Source organism: Halichoeres trimaculatus, unplaced genomic scaffold (assembly GCF_033239565.1).
Source record: "Halichoeres trimaculatus isolate MK-OKI-2021-1 unplaced genomic scaffold, fHalTri1.1 fHalTri1_scaffold_9, whole genome shotgun sequence".
NCBI lineage: Eukaryota > Metazoa > Chordata > Actinopteri > Labriformes > Labridae > Halichoeres > Halichoeres trimaculatus.
The window spans coordinates 10,522,501-10,539,826 of NW_027437188.1; the positions used below are offsets into that span (position 1 = coordinate 10,522,501).

The following is a 17,326-nucleotide window of genomic DNA, read 5'->3' on the forward strand; positions in this document are numbered from 1 at the left end:
TTCACCTGTTACTTGCTGATTCACCTGCTGACTGAGAGCCATCAGCTCTGAACAGGACATACATTATATGACATAATGGTTTACATCAAGACATCTGTTGGTGTCAGTCTGAAACATACACACACGTGTGCACACGCACACACACAAACTCTGTGCTCAAACAAACTAATTTCGTTTATAAATAAACCAAAAATATTCAGACAGCAGCTGAACGGCTCACTAATGCTCTGAACTATAATTTAAAACAGCAGAGGATTCTGGGTAATCCAGCACACTGAGTATACTGCTGTTTTTATAGAGCTGTGTGATGTTAAGTTGTGCGTTTTTAAGCTGTGCAATGTAGAGCTGTTGGTTAGATCTATGTGACATAGATGTATGTGACACAAAGCTGTGTGATGAAGAGCTTTTTGTAACAGAGCTGCGTAATAAAGAGTTGTGTGTTATAGAGCTTTATTGATATAGATCTGTGTGATGTTAAGCTGTTTGTTATAGAGTTGCCCAGTGTAGAGCTGTGTGATGTAGATGCAGGGAAGTTCGTGAACAGTTCAATCAGAAAAAACAAATGACAAATACTCAAGGTACTGTCATTAAGTAGATTTTTTTGGTACTTGTACTTTCCTGAGTATTTTTCCAAGTGTGTTATTTTACCCATACTTAAGTATAATTTACACTGTGTAATCTACTTTTAGTACAGGCACAGGTGTCTGTAGGTAATAAACCAACACAACAGAGTTAATACTTGGAGTTGGTACTTGACAAGTCCCTGTGGCCAGCCCAGGGAGAAAAGGAGACAGCGTCCAGATGAAATGCATCAGTTAGCCTGAGTGCTTTCCATCATTTTCTGAGATGTTGAATGGGCTGCTATTAAGCCAACATGTCAGAATAAGTTCATATACAAATCAATGTTTCAGTCTCTGTATCGATCAATCAGTTAGTAAATCTATCTTTGACATTTATGTCTTGGACAGTTTGTGATGTTAATGTGAGTATTCTTCTTGTACCTTGCTGTCAAACTCTCAAACACACACCATTGGAGCATCATGAAAACAGCAATGTGATCACAAATTTTTATTTCACTTTTTTTTATTATCCTTTTTTTTTTTTACAGATATGCAGATTACAGAAATTAGATTGAATACAAAAATTGATTTTTTTGTGCTCCAATGGTCTAAAATGTATTTACACACGTGATTTAATACAGGAGTTGATCTGCAAAGTTTAACCAGACTGACCACTCATTCATACGATGCTAAACAATCAAAAAAATAGCTCAAATTTTTCCCTGGTTGAATGAGTTTTTAAAAATATGTTTTTTTCTGTGCTAATCGCAGTGAGGTGAAGAGGTGATATTTGAACATTATGTGTGATAGTATAATTATCTTTACAGAGGAAACATCCATCAAAGATTGAGCAGTACTGTGACAGCACTCTGGCAGCAACATCTCATCAAATCAATTTTAATGCCTGCATTTGACAACACAATAAAACATTCCTTTGTTGAAAAATTAATTTGTACTCTGAGTAGATTTTGAGAAGGCTACTCTATTCCTTTCTTCAAGTATTAATTTAATACTAGTACTTTTACTTGTGAGTGAGTACAATTTGAGTAATGTAACAGTACTTGCACTGTTACATTGGGACCCCTGGTGGGATACAGACCACCAGAGGTAAGAAGGGTCAGAGAGGTGAAAGAGACCACTACAGATGACTACAAGTCAGCAAAGAGCACTTCAGGTGTTTTCAGGTCTCTTCAAGTCACTACAGATCACTTAAGGTGGACATGAGTCAGTTCAGAGGAAACATGAAAAACAGGTTGACTGTGCCTCTGAATACTTTTCATCAATTTTTCTGCTTTGTGATTAGGACAAGTTCAAAAACGAGTTCAAAGATGAGTTTAAAGACGAGTTTAGAGAACAGGTTTAAGGAAGAGTTAAAGGATGAGTTAGAAAGCATGAACCTGCTGAACATGTCCTCAGTTTGTGTTCAGGAGACTGAAATTGTAGGGATGAAATGTAAAGTGTAAGATATTTTTCTCGCCTTGCATCTTACCTGAGAGGAGTCGGGCTCATTTTGTCTTCTACCCCTTCACTTCCATGCACCTGTCTCATTCTCACCGAAGACTTTTCCATGGTTACACCTCAGTGACAACGACAGCCAGCTCTGACGCGACTTTGACTTTTGCTTTTTACTCCTTTTAATGCTGATAACTCACAGTCTAAACCTGGATTTATCTCAGTGAGAGGAGATATAGAGCAGATCCAGTCAGACGTTCAGTCGTTCTTTGATTCACTTAAATCACTCTGAGCATTTGTCTCCTCAGGCACAGGTAGGGCAGTCCCTTTTTGAACACACTGGTATTTATTTCACTTTAAGTTATCACCCACAGACCACAGAGTGTGAGTCCTGATTTCATTGAGAAACTTCGGCCAGCCCATCAGATGCTGTGATGCGTGAAATATAAAATAATAACAGTGAATCATGAAAAACATACACCTGTCCACTCTTTCCCTCCTCTTTCTCCTTCTGCATCTTTTATCAAATTTAATCCAAACCAGTCAGCCATCAACACCCTATCATTACTCTGTGTGTGTGTGTGTGTGCATGTTTGGTCTGTGTGTGTGTGTGTGGTCTGCTTTTATAACTTGTGTCTCTTCTGTTTTCTCTCTCAGGTTTGATCACGACAACCTCAAGGAAACTGGACAGAGAGCAACAAACAGAGCATGTCTTGGAGGTGAGGCCACACTGCACAGTGTGAGTGTGTGTGGTATGTGTGTTTCTGTGTGAGGTTATGTTCCCGGCACTCAGTGGGGCATAGAGGACACAGAATAGTCTCTTCTGTGACTGTGTCTGAACAATAAATCAGCAGTCTGTTATAAACACATAAATTATTAATGACGCTCACTCTTAAAAATAGCTCAGTGCACTCTTACTGTTCTGCTTCACACTCAAAGGGCCGGCTGGTATTTCTCGGCTTCATCTGAACGTGTAGCACTGATTTATTTCAGGTGTGTTCTGTCTCTACCTGTGTCTCTGATAAATGTTGGTGTTGGGTCAGGAGGTTAACGTTGGAATCTATCAGATCACAGATTACTGATCTCTGTGTAGTGAAGCATCTGTTTTATATCTTCAGGTAATGTATAGTGAGCGGGTTGTTGGGACTTTTTCTGGGTGAGCAGAACTGCTCACAATGAAACTACAGTGTCAATAAGCACAGATGTAAATCTGGATCCTTTTCTAGAGTTGTATTTACTGGATGTCATGTTTCCCTAAAAACTGGTAATGGAAACCAAATACTTTTTAAAGCCAGATGCTTTAAACTTATCACTGAGTCGACTTCAGATCTACAGTTGATCAACCCAAAATCAGAACCACAGGTTAACTATCACTTTGATGAACGGAGAGATACCTCCCCTAAGGTACAAAAACAGTTGGGAACATGGCCTCTTTGACTAACAGGTTGGGTCTGCTAGCTGTCTGCTAGGTGAACTTTAACCTCTGGTCTGTGTTTGTGGTGTTGGAGCCTTTTGGGGATGTGCATGCACATATCACACTGATAATCTGTCGTTCTGTGAACTTCAGTAAATCTTGCATGTCATCGTCACATGATCACACGCCAAGCTAGCAGTTAGCCGTCTTTATTCACCAGGGACCTCATGTACAAAGACTTGCATGGGTTTCCAGATGAAATTTGGTGTACGCTCAAATCCAGAAAACGTACGTGCAGTCATATTCACAGGGTTCCCGCCAATCCTTAAAAAGTCTTAAAAGGCATTGAATTCATAATTCTAAAAATAAGGCCTGAATTGGCATTTTAAAGTCTTAAATCCAAATTTCAAAAGTCTTAAAAATTTGAACACATTGGTAAGATTTATGTTTGTTTGAAGTAAAAAAAATATATATCAAGTAACATTTATCTATTTTTCTAAATAATTTCCTGATTTACTTTCGTGGCAACGTCGAGTAATCACAATAGCGAAACTAACAAAACGGTGATGTGGTTGCACCAGGAGCTTTTAAAGCAGACGCATGTCTTGGTTCTACCTAGGGTGCCTGGAGAGAAAAAAAAGTGAGCAAAAATTGGCAAAAAAATCCAAAAGTGGCTTTGGAAAATTGATTATGGCAGCAGAATTAAATTTGAAATTAAATTTCAAAAACTATGTAAAAAATCCAAAAATGGCTTTGGAAAATTGATTATGGCAGCAAAATTGAGAATTAAATTTGAAATTAAATTTCAAAAACCATGTAAAAATTCCAAAAATGGTTGTGACAATGGCCAAAAAAAAGAATGGGGGCAAAGTAGGCATAAAGTTGTAAAAATGGGGTTAAAAAAAGGTAAAAAAGTGATGTTTTATGTAAAATTAACATTGGGTCAAAATTGCCTCCAACCCAGGTAATTCATGTGGTGTTTTTGTTTGTTTCATTTGGGGTTCATTGTCAACTTATTTTTAAATTTGATTCCCAACGTCATTAAAAAAGTCTTCAAAAGTCTTAAATTTAACTTGCCTTGAGCTGTAGGAACCCTGTATTCAGGTGTATGAATCTTTCAGGTGTATTCAGGTGTATGATTTGTTCATCCCAATCAGCTTGGCAATAAGTGCACATGTTGGAGTCCCCAACCCTTCGCTGCAACCGCTGTTCCTGCCCCTGTTACAATAGGTCAGTGTTTCTCAATTCTGGTCCTGGGGACCCCCTGCCCTGCATGTTTTAGATGTTACCCTACTCCAGCACACCTGATTCAAATGAATGGCTCGTTATCAGGCTTGAGCAGAGCTTGATGACGAGCTGATCATTTGAATCAGGTGTGTTGGATTTGGGTAATATCTAAAACATGCAGGGCAGGGGGGCCCCAGGACCAGAATTGAGAAACACTGCAATAGGTAAACTATATGCATATGAGCTCTGCACCTGAGATCCCGCCCTCTGCATGATCAAAAATATATAAAGAATGTGTGTGATAGAAAAATAACCAAAAAAAGAATTTCATGACGAGGGAATTGAAGGTGCTACTCGCCGAATGTGCTTTTAGCATTAAACACAAGAGGAGTGAGTGGGAGAGTGTGTGTGAGTGCAGATGTGGACTATGGAAAAGCTGAGGCTGATAAAGACATTTCACACTGTACGCACAGTATCATTAACATGAGTGGTTTGCACACAGAGACGATCAGGGGCTTGTTAGAAAAATCTTAAGCTGAAGCACAAAAGGCCCAGAGGTCTAGGTCACGCTCTTCAGGTTCGTCCCAAGGGGCAACACCGGTTAGTAAAAATGGAGCCTACTCAGAAGTGCTAAAAGTCGCTGTTCATTGAGAACCCACTTGAGGCTGGCTGCAGAAGGACCTAAAGTCACATACACAGCACTAAAAAACATATTCGCAGCCTGGTTCAAAAAATGGCTTGTGTCCAAAACGATAATTTCACTATCAGCACACACTGTACAGTGAGTGATTTTTTTTTCTAACTCTGCGGTTTAGAAGTTACTAGGATCGTTTGATTGTCCAATCAGAGGCATTGCTCAGGTCATGTGACAGCCGGGTGCCCTGTAGCTGCTTGAAGAAAAACTCACAGCAGGCGTCACAGCGAATATTGCTGCGTCTATGGATTGCCTTCATTTTACGGTTTCAGGAACAGTCAGGTGACGTTGCGAATGCCACGTCCATGTTTTATACAGTCTATGATTTACCCTGAAGCGGTGCTCTTTGTGCTCTTTCCCTGTTTTCTGCTTTATCCACTCTCCTCTTAAAGTCATAAAAGCCCCAAAAAATAACTCAAAAAGAAAAATATAAAACTTGATCATTAGTTTAACCAGGAAAAAAACAGCAAGTCACGAACTGACGGGATAGAATTTGGGGGTTCACATGCTCAATGCACATCACTGGGATTGATATTACGACAAGTACATCAATAATTTACTCACCAAGAAGCCACATAGCACACAGTGCCAGCTTGTAGTCTGGATTGCTCTCAGGAACCTAAAGTGTCTGATGAACCAGTTATCGTCATGGTCCAGTAAATCCTCTCTGTCTCTGAACATGCGCTCTCTTATTCCACCATTTACAGCATCCTTTAAATTTGCTAAAGCAGTCATTGTTTAACGCTAGTTTCTGCCCCACTTTGAACAGGCTTTAAGATCCACTCAGGTAACCGCAGACTCACTGGTGTATTAATTGTTGATGCGTGTGAACTGTTTCCCAGCATCACCAAAGTCTCAACAGCTGTAGAAACATGCGTACACCAGCCACGAAGTTGACATGAGGCACCGCACATTTCCACGGTCATTTCACTCCTGATACATCTGAACTTTGCTGTGAAAAACAGCGTATCTTGCCACGTTTTTGCATGCACTCTTTGTGCATGAGGCCGCTGACATTTACTGTGATCAGTGAAGGCAAACCAGAAAGCCTGGCTCACACTGCAGGATTTTAAAAATCTCAAAAGATTCTGAAATCAGCCTGTATCACACTCATAAGGAGAATCTTCACAGATTATCTTCTCTCAAATCATAAACCTGCACTCACTGCAAAATTTGAAAATAACCAGCACACACAACAGGATTTCACCAAGATTATCAGACAAAAGAGAGTGACGCACCATATGGTCTTATGTCATATCACAAGGAAGAGGATGTAAAAATAAAAAGCACAAAAAAGCAGACTCATGCGATGCTGCTGGCTGTAGCTGTTATTTGCGTGAAAGACTGAACACATCTGGATGAAGAAATGGAATTTTGTCCTTTATAACACCATTTCTGGTCCCTGGTAGGTGGCTCTCTCTGACTGGCTTTTGTCATCTTCAGCAAAAATTAGTGGTGAAAACATCAAGATGATAAATATCAAACAGGTTTGAAAATTTTCAGGTTGGCTCTGACAAGTCTGTGAGCAAATCATGGGGCTTAAGATTGATCTGCCTGACACAAGAAAATAATCTTGGCCGACCACCCGGGCGGACCTTGGTTCTGGGCCAGATTTCTCTACCAACTGTCAGGAGGGCTGTATCTGGGTCAAATCAGCCTGAGAATCCAGTAGTGAGAGCCGGGCTATAAGTGATCAGTGTGAAGCAGGTCGTGAGTGATCAGTGAGGACGATGAAGTGAACTGTTTGCTCTGATCTGCTAACATGCTGACTCCAAATGTCAAACTGAAGAATAGTGCAGTCATTGATCACCTGTCCTTGTACTTGAGAACAGCTGCAGTGACCCTGTGAGTGTGTGTATGTGCGAAGGGGAGAAAGTGTGTGTGTGTGTGCGTGTGTGTTAAGGGGACACAGGTTTAATGTCCCTGGAGATGGTAAGGACCATGAATCTGAGCCCAATCCTTCATCTGGCAGGGTTTATATGAGAACAAATTCAGCTCCCTCATGTCCTTGAAACACACACACACACACACACACACACACACACACACACACACACACACACACACACACACACACACACACACACACACACACACACACACACACACACACACGCAGCCTTCTCTCTCCTCCTTGCCCTCAGGTGGTGTTATGCAGGTAATAGAGGCAGTCTCTAGATGTGAATGGGTTGCTCTTTTTATGACAGTAATGTGAACCTGTCAACACCTGTGTGTCCATGTGTGTGTGTGTTTTATGGAATGGTAGAAAACTGCATGTAAAACATGAATGTTTAATTTTAGAGCTCTATACATTAACAAGGGTGACTGAGGGCTGCAGGCCTTCATCTGAGAGTTTTCCTTTACCACCCCATGGGTCAAAGTTCAGTCACAGGTTAGCCTAATTTCATATTCACACCTAAACTGTCATTAAAATTGATAACATAAGTAATCACTTACTGTGAAGCCAGAACATGCAGCACTCCCCCTGCTGACTCTCTGCAGTAGAGGTCTTTAGCTCCGCCCTCTATCAGGTGGGAAATAAATCAACAGTGAAATCCAAATAAATGTTTTTGTCATCAAAGTTAGTTCTTGTCACTGAGTTTATTTTAGATAAAGTTTACTTTGAATCAGTGATTTGATGATACAAAAAGAGGGGATGACATCATGATTGACAGCTCTGTTGAGCTATGAGGGTCCTGTGGTCCTGTGGTGCTGTTTGCACACCTCAAAATTTGTTTTTAATGCATTCAGATGGTCTGAGTTTAAGGTGGCACCTGAACACACCTTTACTCATTATTCCCAACCATCCAATCAGAAGGTAGACCTACAGTCAGCCTGTGGACAGTCATCAGGGGACCACATGGTTCATGTTCTGAATTGTTTCTCCTGTGCAGGTGTTGGTATCAGATGGTGGTCCCAGTCCCCGGCAGAGCACAGTGTGGGTCATGGTTCAGGTTCTGGATGAAAACGACAACAAGCCGACGTTTCCAGAAAAGGTGTACCAGGTGAAACTTCCTGAGCGAGAGAGGAGGAAGAAGAGTGAACCGATCTATCGAGTGTTTGCATACGACCGCGATGACGGGCCCAACAGTGACCTCTCCTACAGCATCGTGGATGGGAACGAGGACGGGAAGTTCTTCATCGACCCCAAGACAGCCGTGGTGTCTTCACGCAAGGCCTTTAGTGCTGGGAGCTACGACATTTTGACGGTATGTTACCTTCACCATGTATCTCATACATGTCAGCTGAAGAGTATCAGTTTAAACCTCTGATTCATGAGCAGTCGGGGCAGAGGTCTGCGAAACTTAAACATGGAACCAAATATATGAAGATGTGCCCAACCTTCTGTCTTTTTAAGAGTCAGACATATTCCCCCACCAGATTGCCACAGAACCTGTACCTGGGCAATAAAGTTCAGAATCCTTGGGAACCAGATCAGGACCCAAAGCTTAGCTTCAAAATTTTTAACCTCTAACCTAAATAAAGTTTCATCTCAAATCCAGAATTTAGATTTGTCCTCCTTCATGTCTCGGTGGTGGTTTCCTCATCCTCACCCTTGTCCCTCTTGTCTCTCCTCAGATCAAAGCAACGGACAATGGCCGTCCTCAGAAGTCGTCCACAGCTCGTCTTCACATTGAGTGGATCCGCCGCCCTGCCCCCGCCCCCCACCCACTGCTCTTTGATGAACAGTTTTATAATTTCACTGTCATGGAGAATGACAAGGTGGCAGAGATTGTGGGCGTGGTTTCCATTCAGCAAAGCCCCACCCCCTTGTGGTTTGACATCACAGGTAAGTCCCACTGTAGAGGAGGGGTCAATGTGCAGTGTGAGTGCGTGTGTGTGGGTTGGGGGGCTTTATGCATGGTGTGCGTATGTCAATGTGCGTGTTTTGAGATGCAGCTCAGGTGCTGTGGCCTCACTGCATGGTCTGTTCTGCTCCGCCCATCCTGGTCACCATGGTTACAGCTGTGGCAGCTGTCAGGTGTGTGTGCCCTCTGAGAGGAACAGAAGCTGACGGAGGCTAACGTGAAGCTAACAGGCTAACAGACGTAGCTCCTGTGTGTCCTCCTCTAAGAGGGTTAGTATCTCTATGTTATTCAGACAGAACATCCGGAACGTTCCAAATCCCGTGTGACATTCACTTAAAGCGGGGAGGCCCGACGTGGCACACTTAAATCCCTTTGATCTGTCAGAGTTCACTTTCAGCCTCTTCACAGGATTAAACAGATTATGTGGCGTACGGCGCTTTAAGCTCCGTTTTTACGCTTTGACTGTGCTGACGAGTCCACGGCGCTGAGAGAGATTTAATAACTCTAATTATCAAAATCTGATTTAATTCTATTAGTTTTTAATAAAACATGTTCACTGACAGCCGCATGCAACAACAGGACAAGCAAGGACTACAGCTCCCACAATGCACCTCTTTCTATCCTTATGTTGTAACTGAGCAGTGAGAGTAAACGTGAGTCCAGCCGGAGATACCTTCTGCTCCTGAATCTGTCCTGACGTACGCCTGAACATGTCTCTCTGTACATGTCTCTGTCAACCTAAATCTGTCTCTGTCCACCTTAAACTGTCTCTGTCCACCTTGAATCCTTCTCTGTTCACCTTAAACTGTCTCTGTCCACCTTTAATCTGTTTCAGTCCACCTGTATCCACTCTGTCTGTCCACTTTTATCTATTTCTGTCCACCTTAAACTGTCTCTGTAAACCTTGATCCATCTCAGTCAAACTATATCCTTTTCTGTCAACTTTTGTCTGTCTCTTTCCACCTTAAACTGTCTCTGTTCACCTTATACATCTCCGCCCCACTTGATCTGTCCATGTCCACCTCAAACTGTGTCTGTGTGGCTTCATCTGTCTTTGTCTAACTTAAATTTTCTCTATCCACCTCAAACTGTCTGTGTCTGCCTTAAACTGTCCCTGTCCACCTTAATCTGTCTCTCTCCGCCTTTAACTGTCAATGTCAACCTAAATCTGTCTCTGTCCACCTTAAACTGTCTCTGTCAACCTCGATCTTACTCTGTTCACCTTAAACTGTCTCTTTCCACCTTAAACTGTCTCTGTCAACCTGAATCTGTCTCTTTCTACCTTTAAACTATCTGTCTCAGCTACATGCCCCATCTCTTGTTCTTTCTTTTCTTTTTTGTCTGTCTGTCTCACCCTATCTCTGTCTGTCTCTCTGTCTTTGTCTGTCAGTTCAACCTCCTCATCAGTGTGTTTGTCTCCCCCACTGTCTACCTCACCGTCTATCTGTCTGTCTGTCTGCCCTTTTCTCTCCCTTTTTCTCTACATTTGTCCTTGTTTCTGTCTGTGACTCTTTGTCTGTCTGTCTCTCTACATTTGTCTTACCTGTCTCACCTTCTCTCCTTCCATCTTTCTCTCAGTCTGTCTGTTTTTGTCTGTCTCTCCTGTCTCACCTTCTCTCCTCTCTCTTTCTCCTGATGCTTCTCACCTGGAAGGTTCCAGGTCTTTCCGCGAGGTATTCTATATTCTGCAGAGCGCTTGGTGCAGGAACTGTTCCTCAGAAGGTATCTCACTTCCTATTCCTCTCTCCTGTCCTTGCTTCCTTTCCTTATTTCTTTTTCTTATCGGTACTCGTTACTGGTCTGCTCATTAGTGCTGATGACATCATTCTGTGGTTGGTCAGCTGAAAGGAAAGTCATCACAGAGCACTCGACCTGTGTGTGTGTGTGTGTGTGTGTGTGTGTGTGTGTGTGTGTGTGTGTGTGTGTGTGTGTGTGTGTGTGTGTGTGTGCGCTACATTAACAGCTGAGGTTAATTGAAGGGATGGAGGTTTGGTAAAAAGGTATCACAACCTTTATATCTGCTCTGGTTGAAACAGCCCTCGGGGTTAGCACAGTGACAGCTGTGTCTAATGACCTGCTGTTAGCAGCACCTGTACACACACTACTCACAGAGCCAACACACACCTTCATGCAGCAATTTCCTTAGGCAGGCTCAGACACAAACACCAATCAACCAGTACCAGCTGACTGATTAAGCACACTAATGAGCACAGCTGACCAACAACATATCCTGCACCCAGCAATTAATCATGTCCTGCACCAAACAAATAAACACACCCTTAATCTTGAATCCTGCACCCAGCAAACAAACACATACTGCATCCAGCAAATAATCACATCCCGCACCCAGCTCAAAATCACATCCTAAATCCTGCATCCAGCAAACAATTACATCCTGCATCCAATAAATTAACATATCCTGATACCTGCATCCAACAAATAATCAGATCCTAAACCCTGTATCCAGTACATAAACACATCCTTCATCCAGCAAATAAACATATCCTGGATTCCTGTTTCCTGCATCCAGCAAATAATCAAATCCTGAATCCTGCATCCATTGCATAAACACATTCTGCATCCAGCAAATAAACACATCCTGTTACTTGCATCTAGCACATAATCACATCCTGAGCTCGGCCCCTAAACACATTCTGCGTCCAGAAAGTAATCACATCCTGAATCCTGTAAACAATCATATTGAATCTTGCAAATTTTCACTTCCTACTTCCAGCAAATAATTGTATCCTGAATCCTTTATCAAGCACATAATCACATCCTGCATGGGTAATAACCACATTCTTCACCCAGCAAATAATCACATCCTGAATCGTGCATCCAGCAAATAATCAAATCCTGGACGCAGCAAACACACACATAATAAACACCTCCCTCAACCTAAAACCAGAAAATGTGTAGGTCAAATGTAGATTGGGCATGGATTGGGTAGGGGTCAGATAGAGATCACATAATGCTGTGGTTCTTGTTGCCAAAGCTCATTTCTCTTTAATCACAGAAAAACAAATCTTTGTGTGTGAGGATGTTGAGAAAAGATGTTTGAAGGTGGTGTGATTTAAGTGTTTCCTGTCATTATCGGCTCATTAAGTAACATCACCACACACACCACAGCCACACACACACACACACACACACACACACACACACACACACACACACACACACACACACACACACACACACACACACACACACACACACACACACACACACACACACACACAAACTGTTGGTGTTGTGAATTCTGCTTGCATGGCTGTTGCATGTGCTGCACTGTGTTGCTTTGATCTTGTTGGAGCTGATACACACTCCAGTCCAGTCACTGCAGTATATGTGAGCCGAGTGTGTGAGCCGAGTGTGTGTGAACCGAGTGGTCTCTAGTCATGTGTTGGTCATCATGTGACTGATGTTTTTCCTTTTTGTCACATGATGTAAAGGAGCCATTAGAGTCAGTTAGATCCATCAGGTAAATTGAACAGAGTGAGGAATCATGAATCAGCTGATTCAGGTATGACCTCATCTGTTGGACAGTCAGCAGGTACCATACATGACTGAAAACCACTGCTCTAAATAAAAACCTGTCATCTGTGTATGTGTACTAGATCATCCCACAGGAGGTGATTCCCGGATGTGTATATGTGTTACACTGTGCTCCTCCTTCCTCTTGAGCAGGTGGAAACACGGAGAGTGTGTTTGATGTGGAGAAAGCTGTTGGCACCATCATCATCGCCAAACCTCTGGATGCTGAACAACGCAGCTTCTACAACCTGACGGTGCAGGCGACAGATGGGACCAACACTGCAATCACACAGGTAAGACTTACCTCAAAACACACACCTACACACAAGTGAGACTCACCTTCAGTCTGAGAGTTTGAGGTCAGACAGTTTGATGTCAGAAGGTGTTAGGTTAGAGTGTGTGGGGTCAGAGATTGCGAGGTCAGAGCATTTCAGGTCGAAGAGAGTGAGGTCAGAGAGTTTAAGGGCAGAGAGTGTGAGGTCAGAGAGTGTGAGGTTGGTGAGTTTGGGGCAAGACAGTCTATGGTCAGAGTGTGAGGTCAGAGGGTTTAAGGGCAGACAGTTTATGGTCAGAGTGTGTGAGGTAGGTGAGTTGGAGGCCAGAGAGTGTGAGCTTAAAGAGTGTGAGGTCGGTGAGTTGGAGGCCAGAGAGTGTGAGCTTAAAGAGTGTGAGGTCGGTGAGTTAGAGGCAAGAGTGTGAGGTTGGTGAGTTGGAGGCCAAAGAGTTTGTTGTCATAGGATGTGTGGCTAGTGAGTTGGAGGCCAGAGAGTGTAAGGTCAGACAGTGTGAGGTCGGTGAGTTTGAGGCAAGAGAGTGTGAGGTTGGTGAGTTTGAGGCCAAAGAGTTTGTTGTCATAGGATGTGAGGCTGGTGAGTTGGAGGCCAGAGATTTTGTTGTCATAGGATATGTGGCTGGTGAGTTGGAGGCCAGAGGGTGTGAGGTCAGAGAGAGAGGTTGGTGAGTTGGAGGCCAAAGAGTTTATTGTCATAGGGTGTGTGGCTGGTGAGTTGGAGGCCAGAGAGTGTGAGGTCGGTGAGTGTGAGGCCAGACAGTCTGTGGTCAGAAGGTGTGAAGTCAGAGGGTGTGAGGTCAAGGAGTGTGTGGTCAGAGAGTTCATGGTCAAAGAGTTTTAAGTCAGTTTTAAGGTCAGCGCTTCTGAGGCCATCAGAAACATCCTTTCTTTTTGTTTTGTGCTGTAGGATATACTTTGCAGGTTTTCAAACAGGTCAGTAAACCTGAGCTGTAGAGCCTCAGAGTGACCTTCAGCGACCTCTGCTTCTGCCTGCTGTGATATAAAAACCTCTCTGAGATTTACTCAGAGTGCATCTAAGTGACCCAGATCTCTTCCTTATATAAGCACATATTTACACCGGCACCTTGAGGGCTCGTGTCCACAAAGTGTTTCTTTGGAGAACCAGCGTCTTGTTTCCAAAAAGCAGAGAGTGTTAGCAGCAGCCTGTGGCTGCCTGGAGGAAAAGTGAGGCGTCTTTTCAGAGTGCTCTGCCTTTTTGCTGCGGCCGCTCCGAGCTCTCATGGTTGAAACTGTCCAAACCTTTCCATACAGAGTCACTAACATTGCTCTTTTTTAGAACCGCACACATGAGGCTCCTTCCAACAACAGCTGTGGGACTAGGGCATGGTGCTGCAACTAGTATCACTAAGAAACCTTCCTTATATGTCCCTCTATCTACTCCGTCTGATTCTCAAACTTCTTTGATGATATTCAAAGTCCTGCAGTTTATTGGGGTTTGCTCCAGTTTTCACCTGATTGTGACTGAGATCAGCTGATAGCATCTCCGCTCAGTGCTGCACAGAGCTGAGCTGCGAGCTCTCATCCTGATGGAGATCATTTCTGTCCACGTACATAATAAAAGAGCGTGCTGTCCAATAATCCTCCACTGAGCAGGAAATGATCTGAAATGATCTATTTAAGATGTCTCTCCAGCCTCTGTGTACAGAAGAACTTCAGATTATTTCAGGTTTTAGTTCACACTAGAGGCTGACTTTTTTTTTCGAGAATCCTGTTGGATTCCCGCAGGATGAGAGTCAACTTTACTATTAATCACACGATTGTGACAGTACAGGATGAAAAGTTAACGGGAGCAGAGGGGGGCAGGAACCAATCAGAGGATGAAATAAGCTATGTGACATGCGCAGCTCTTTAGTAGTTTATTTCCAATAAGCCTACACTCTAACACAGGTGAAAAGAACTACACTTCCCAGAAGCCAACAGTAATCTAAAAATTAAAAGAAGGGTAAAAAATGGGAGTGGTACAGGAATGGGAGTTATTTTGCCAGGAGTGGGACGGGACAGGATTTTTTCTGTGGGAGTGGGTTGAGACAAATCCACCCCTGTGTCACTCTTTAGTTCAAATGGTAAATGGTAATGGACTTGAGCTTATGTAGCGCTTTTCTAGTCAGTTCACACCTTTACCTAAATGACAGACTGGCTGAGGCTGTCTGCAGACTGAGAGCAGAGGATTTTTGACACATCACTGAGTTTATCTGACATTTATTCACAAATGAATTGTTGCTGCAGAGCAAGGCTGTGGCTGCAGTGCATCCTGGGATATGTTGGCCCCAGTACAGCTCTCCAGCAGACTGATACTAATACTAGATCTCATTGACATCAGCAGCAAGTGTTGCCAATGTGGGGGAATGCTCATCACCTGCAGGCCTCTTAAAGGCCTCAGTAAAATGAGATGATCATCTGTAAGTGTGAGTCGGAGATCCAGAGACACACCTCAGTGAAGGGGCTTTTCAAAATAAGAGCGTGGTGGGATCTACACAATACAATGCAAGGTTTATTTACAGCCTTCTCTCAGAGTTTCTGCTGGTTTAGGGACATTAACTTTCTGCCTGTTGCAGTTCTAATTGACTCCTCCCTCTCTCTCTCTCTCTCTCTCTCTCTCTCTCTCTCTCTCTCTCTCTCTCTCTCTCTCTCACACATACACACACACACACACACACACACCTGTAAGATGGGAGGCAGCTCCCAGATGGAGAGTCAGCATGGCGTCATGCCGCGGGGAGAGTCTGGTGGAGGAGCAGCAGAAGGCTGCAGACTGCTGCAGCAGGGTTTAAATTTAGACTCTCCTCCTGGCAGCTCTCCCCTCCGTCTCCCTCTCTGTCTCTGTCTCTCTCTTTATGTTCCTCTGGAAACCAATCAGAACAAATCTTTGGATGTGAGCAGAGTGCACGACGCCTCTCTCCTCCCCTGCTGAGTCCTGATGCTTTTTTTTTTCGACTTTGTACTTGGTCACAGAGTCGGGTTGGCGTGCGCTGGCAGGGGTTCAGTCGACACAGCGGCTCAGCAGTTAGCTCTGTCACCTTACAGAGGAGGTTTGAATCCGGTCTGAGTGTTTGTGTGTTTTCTCTGAGGGTTTGGAGCTCCTCACCTCTATTTCTGTCTTTCTCCCACACGAACACAGCACAGGTTATCACCACACAAAGCTCAAATCATGCGTTGTGTCTCTGCATCGCTGTAAGGATGCACGCTACAAACACTAAGACTCCTGCGTGTATCTGGTGTTTGTTTGTGTGTGTGCAGGGGCATGTATGGAGCACGTTATCTGCCGTCAAACATTAGAGTCAGGAGGTCTGTCCTTTAGCATTTAGTGTTAGCTGATAAGGGCATTAAAACTAGGAAATGTAGACTTTTTAATGAAGCGGCAACCTCTGGTCTAAGAATATAAGACAATGCGGAAGTGCTAAAACCGGCTGTTTCTCGAGTGTCTGCTTGAGGCTGGCTCCAAAAGTACCTGGAGTCACATACACACCAAGCCAAAAAAAGCTGTTTTCATAGCAGAAATTAACCTATTTACAGCCTAGTTCAAAAAAGTCTCGTCTAAGTCGCTAATTTTACTATCGGCACAGGGTACAGGGGGTAATTTTTTCTAACTCTGCAGTTCAGAGGATATTAAGATCGCAAGTTCACCCAATCAGAGGCACAGCTGAGTGTCACGGGACCGACAGGCGCCCTGTAGCTGTAGGCGAAGCCCTTGCCACTACCAATATGGCCGCTATAGCCGATGTGCTTCATTTTCTGTTTCAGAAACAGACGGGTGACTTCAACGAGACTACGTCCATGTTTTATACAGTCTATGACTAAACCATGGAAACATGAATAAACGTAAACATCAGATCTTCAGGTGATGTCATGATGGGATCTGCTCACACAGACTTCAGTATCATGTAGAGTCCATCAGGGTCTAAATCTGACCTCTCACTCTGGATGAGAAGCTTTCACATTGAGCTTCTAACCCACTAACCTTTAAACTCGCAGTTGGATAATTTTCTACCATCTCACCAGCTTTCACATCCTTAACACGGCTTTGATTTCAAAGCTAAATGTGTTGATGTATAAACAGCCTTATAGCCTCAATCCATGTCAGCTCCATGACTGGTCAAACATGACGTCTCATCCTGTTTATGGACGAGTTTGGTGAAGGCTGCTGTCTCTGCTCAAGTCGAATGAACCTGTTATGGTTTTTCTGACGTTGCCTGCTGCTCAGGACAGACAGCTGCCACATTTCCTGCTTTATGCTCATGGTTACTGTGTGGACGTGAATGGCTCTGTGTGATTGGCTGATGAAAAAGAGCAGCAGCAACTTTGTGAAAGGTTCAGAGATTT

The 17,326-nt window shown here is 43.4% G+C and overlaps 1 protein-coding gene across 7 annotated transcripts in view; it reads left to right on the top strand.

The window, feature by feature from the left end:
- fat3a (FAT atypical cadherin 3a) overlaps window positions 1–17,326 on the top strand; it is a 98,668-nt gene that overhangs the window by 48,710 nt on the left and 32,632 nt on the right. For 4 of the 7 annotated variants that reach the window (XR_012599118.1, XM_074679730.1, XM_074679734.1 and 1 more), the window contains exons 4-8: window positions 2,670–2,731; window positions 8,242–8,556; window positions 8,927–9,137; window positions 10,810–10,878; window positions 12,847–12,986. Coding sequence is in view for 6 of the 7 variants with exons in the window: in XM_074679730.1 (XP_074535831.1) it covers window positions 2,670–2,731; window positions 8,242–8,556; window positions 8,927–9,137; window positions 10,810–10,878; window positions 12,847–12,986 (797 nt within the window). In the remaining variant the exon portion in view is untranslated. The remainder of the gene's footprint in view (window positions 1–2,669; window positions 2,732–8,241; window positions 8,557–8,926; window positions 9,138–10,809; window positions 10,879–12,846; window positions 12,987–17,326) is intronic. The other 3 variants (XM_074679732.1, XM_074679733.1, XM_074679736.1) reach the window with 1 other exon arrangement.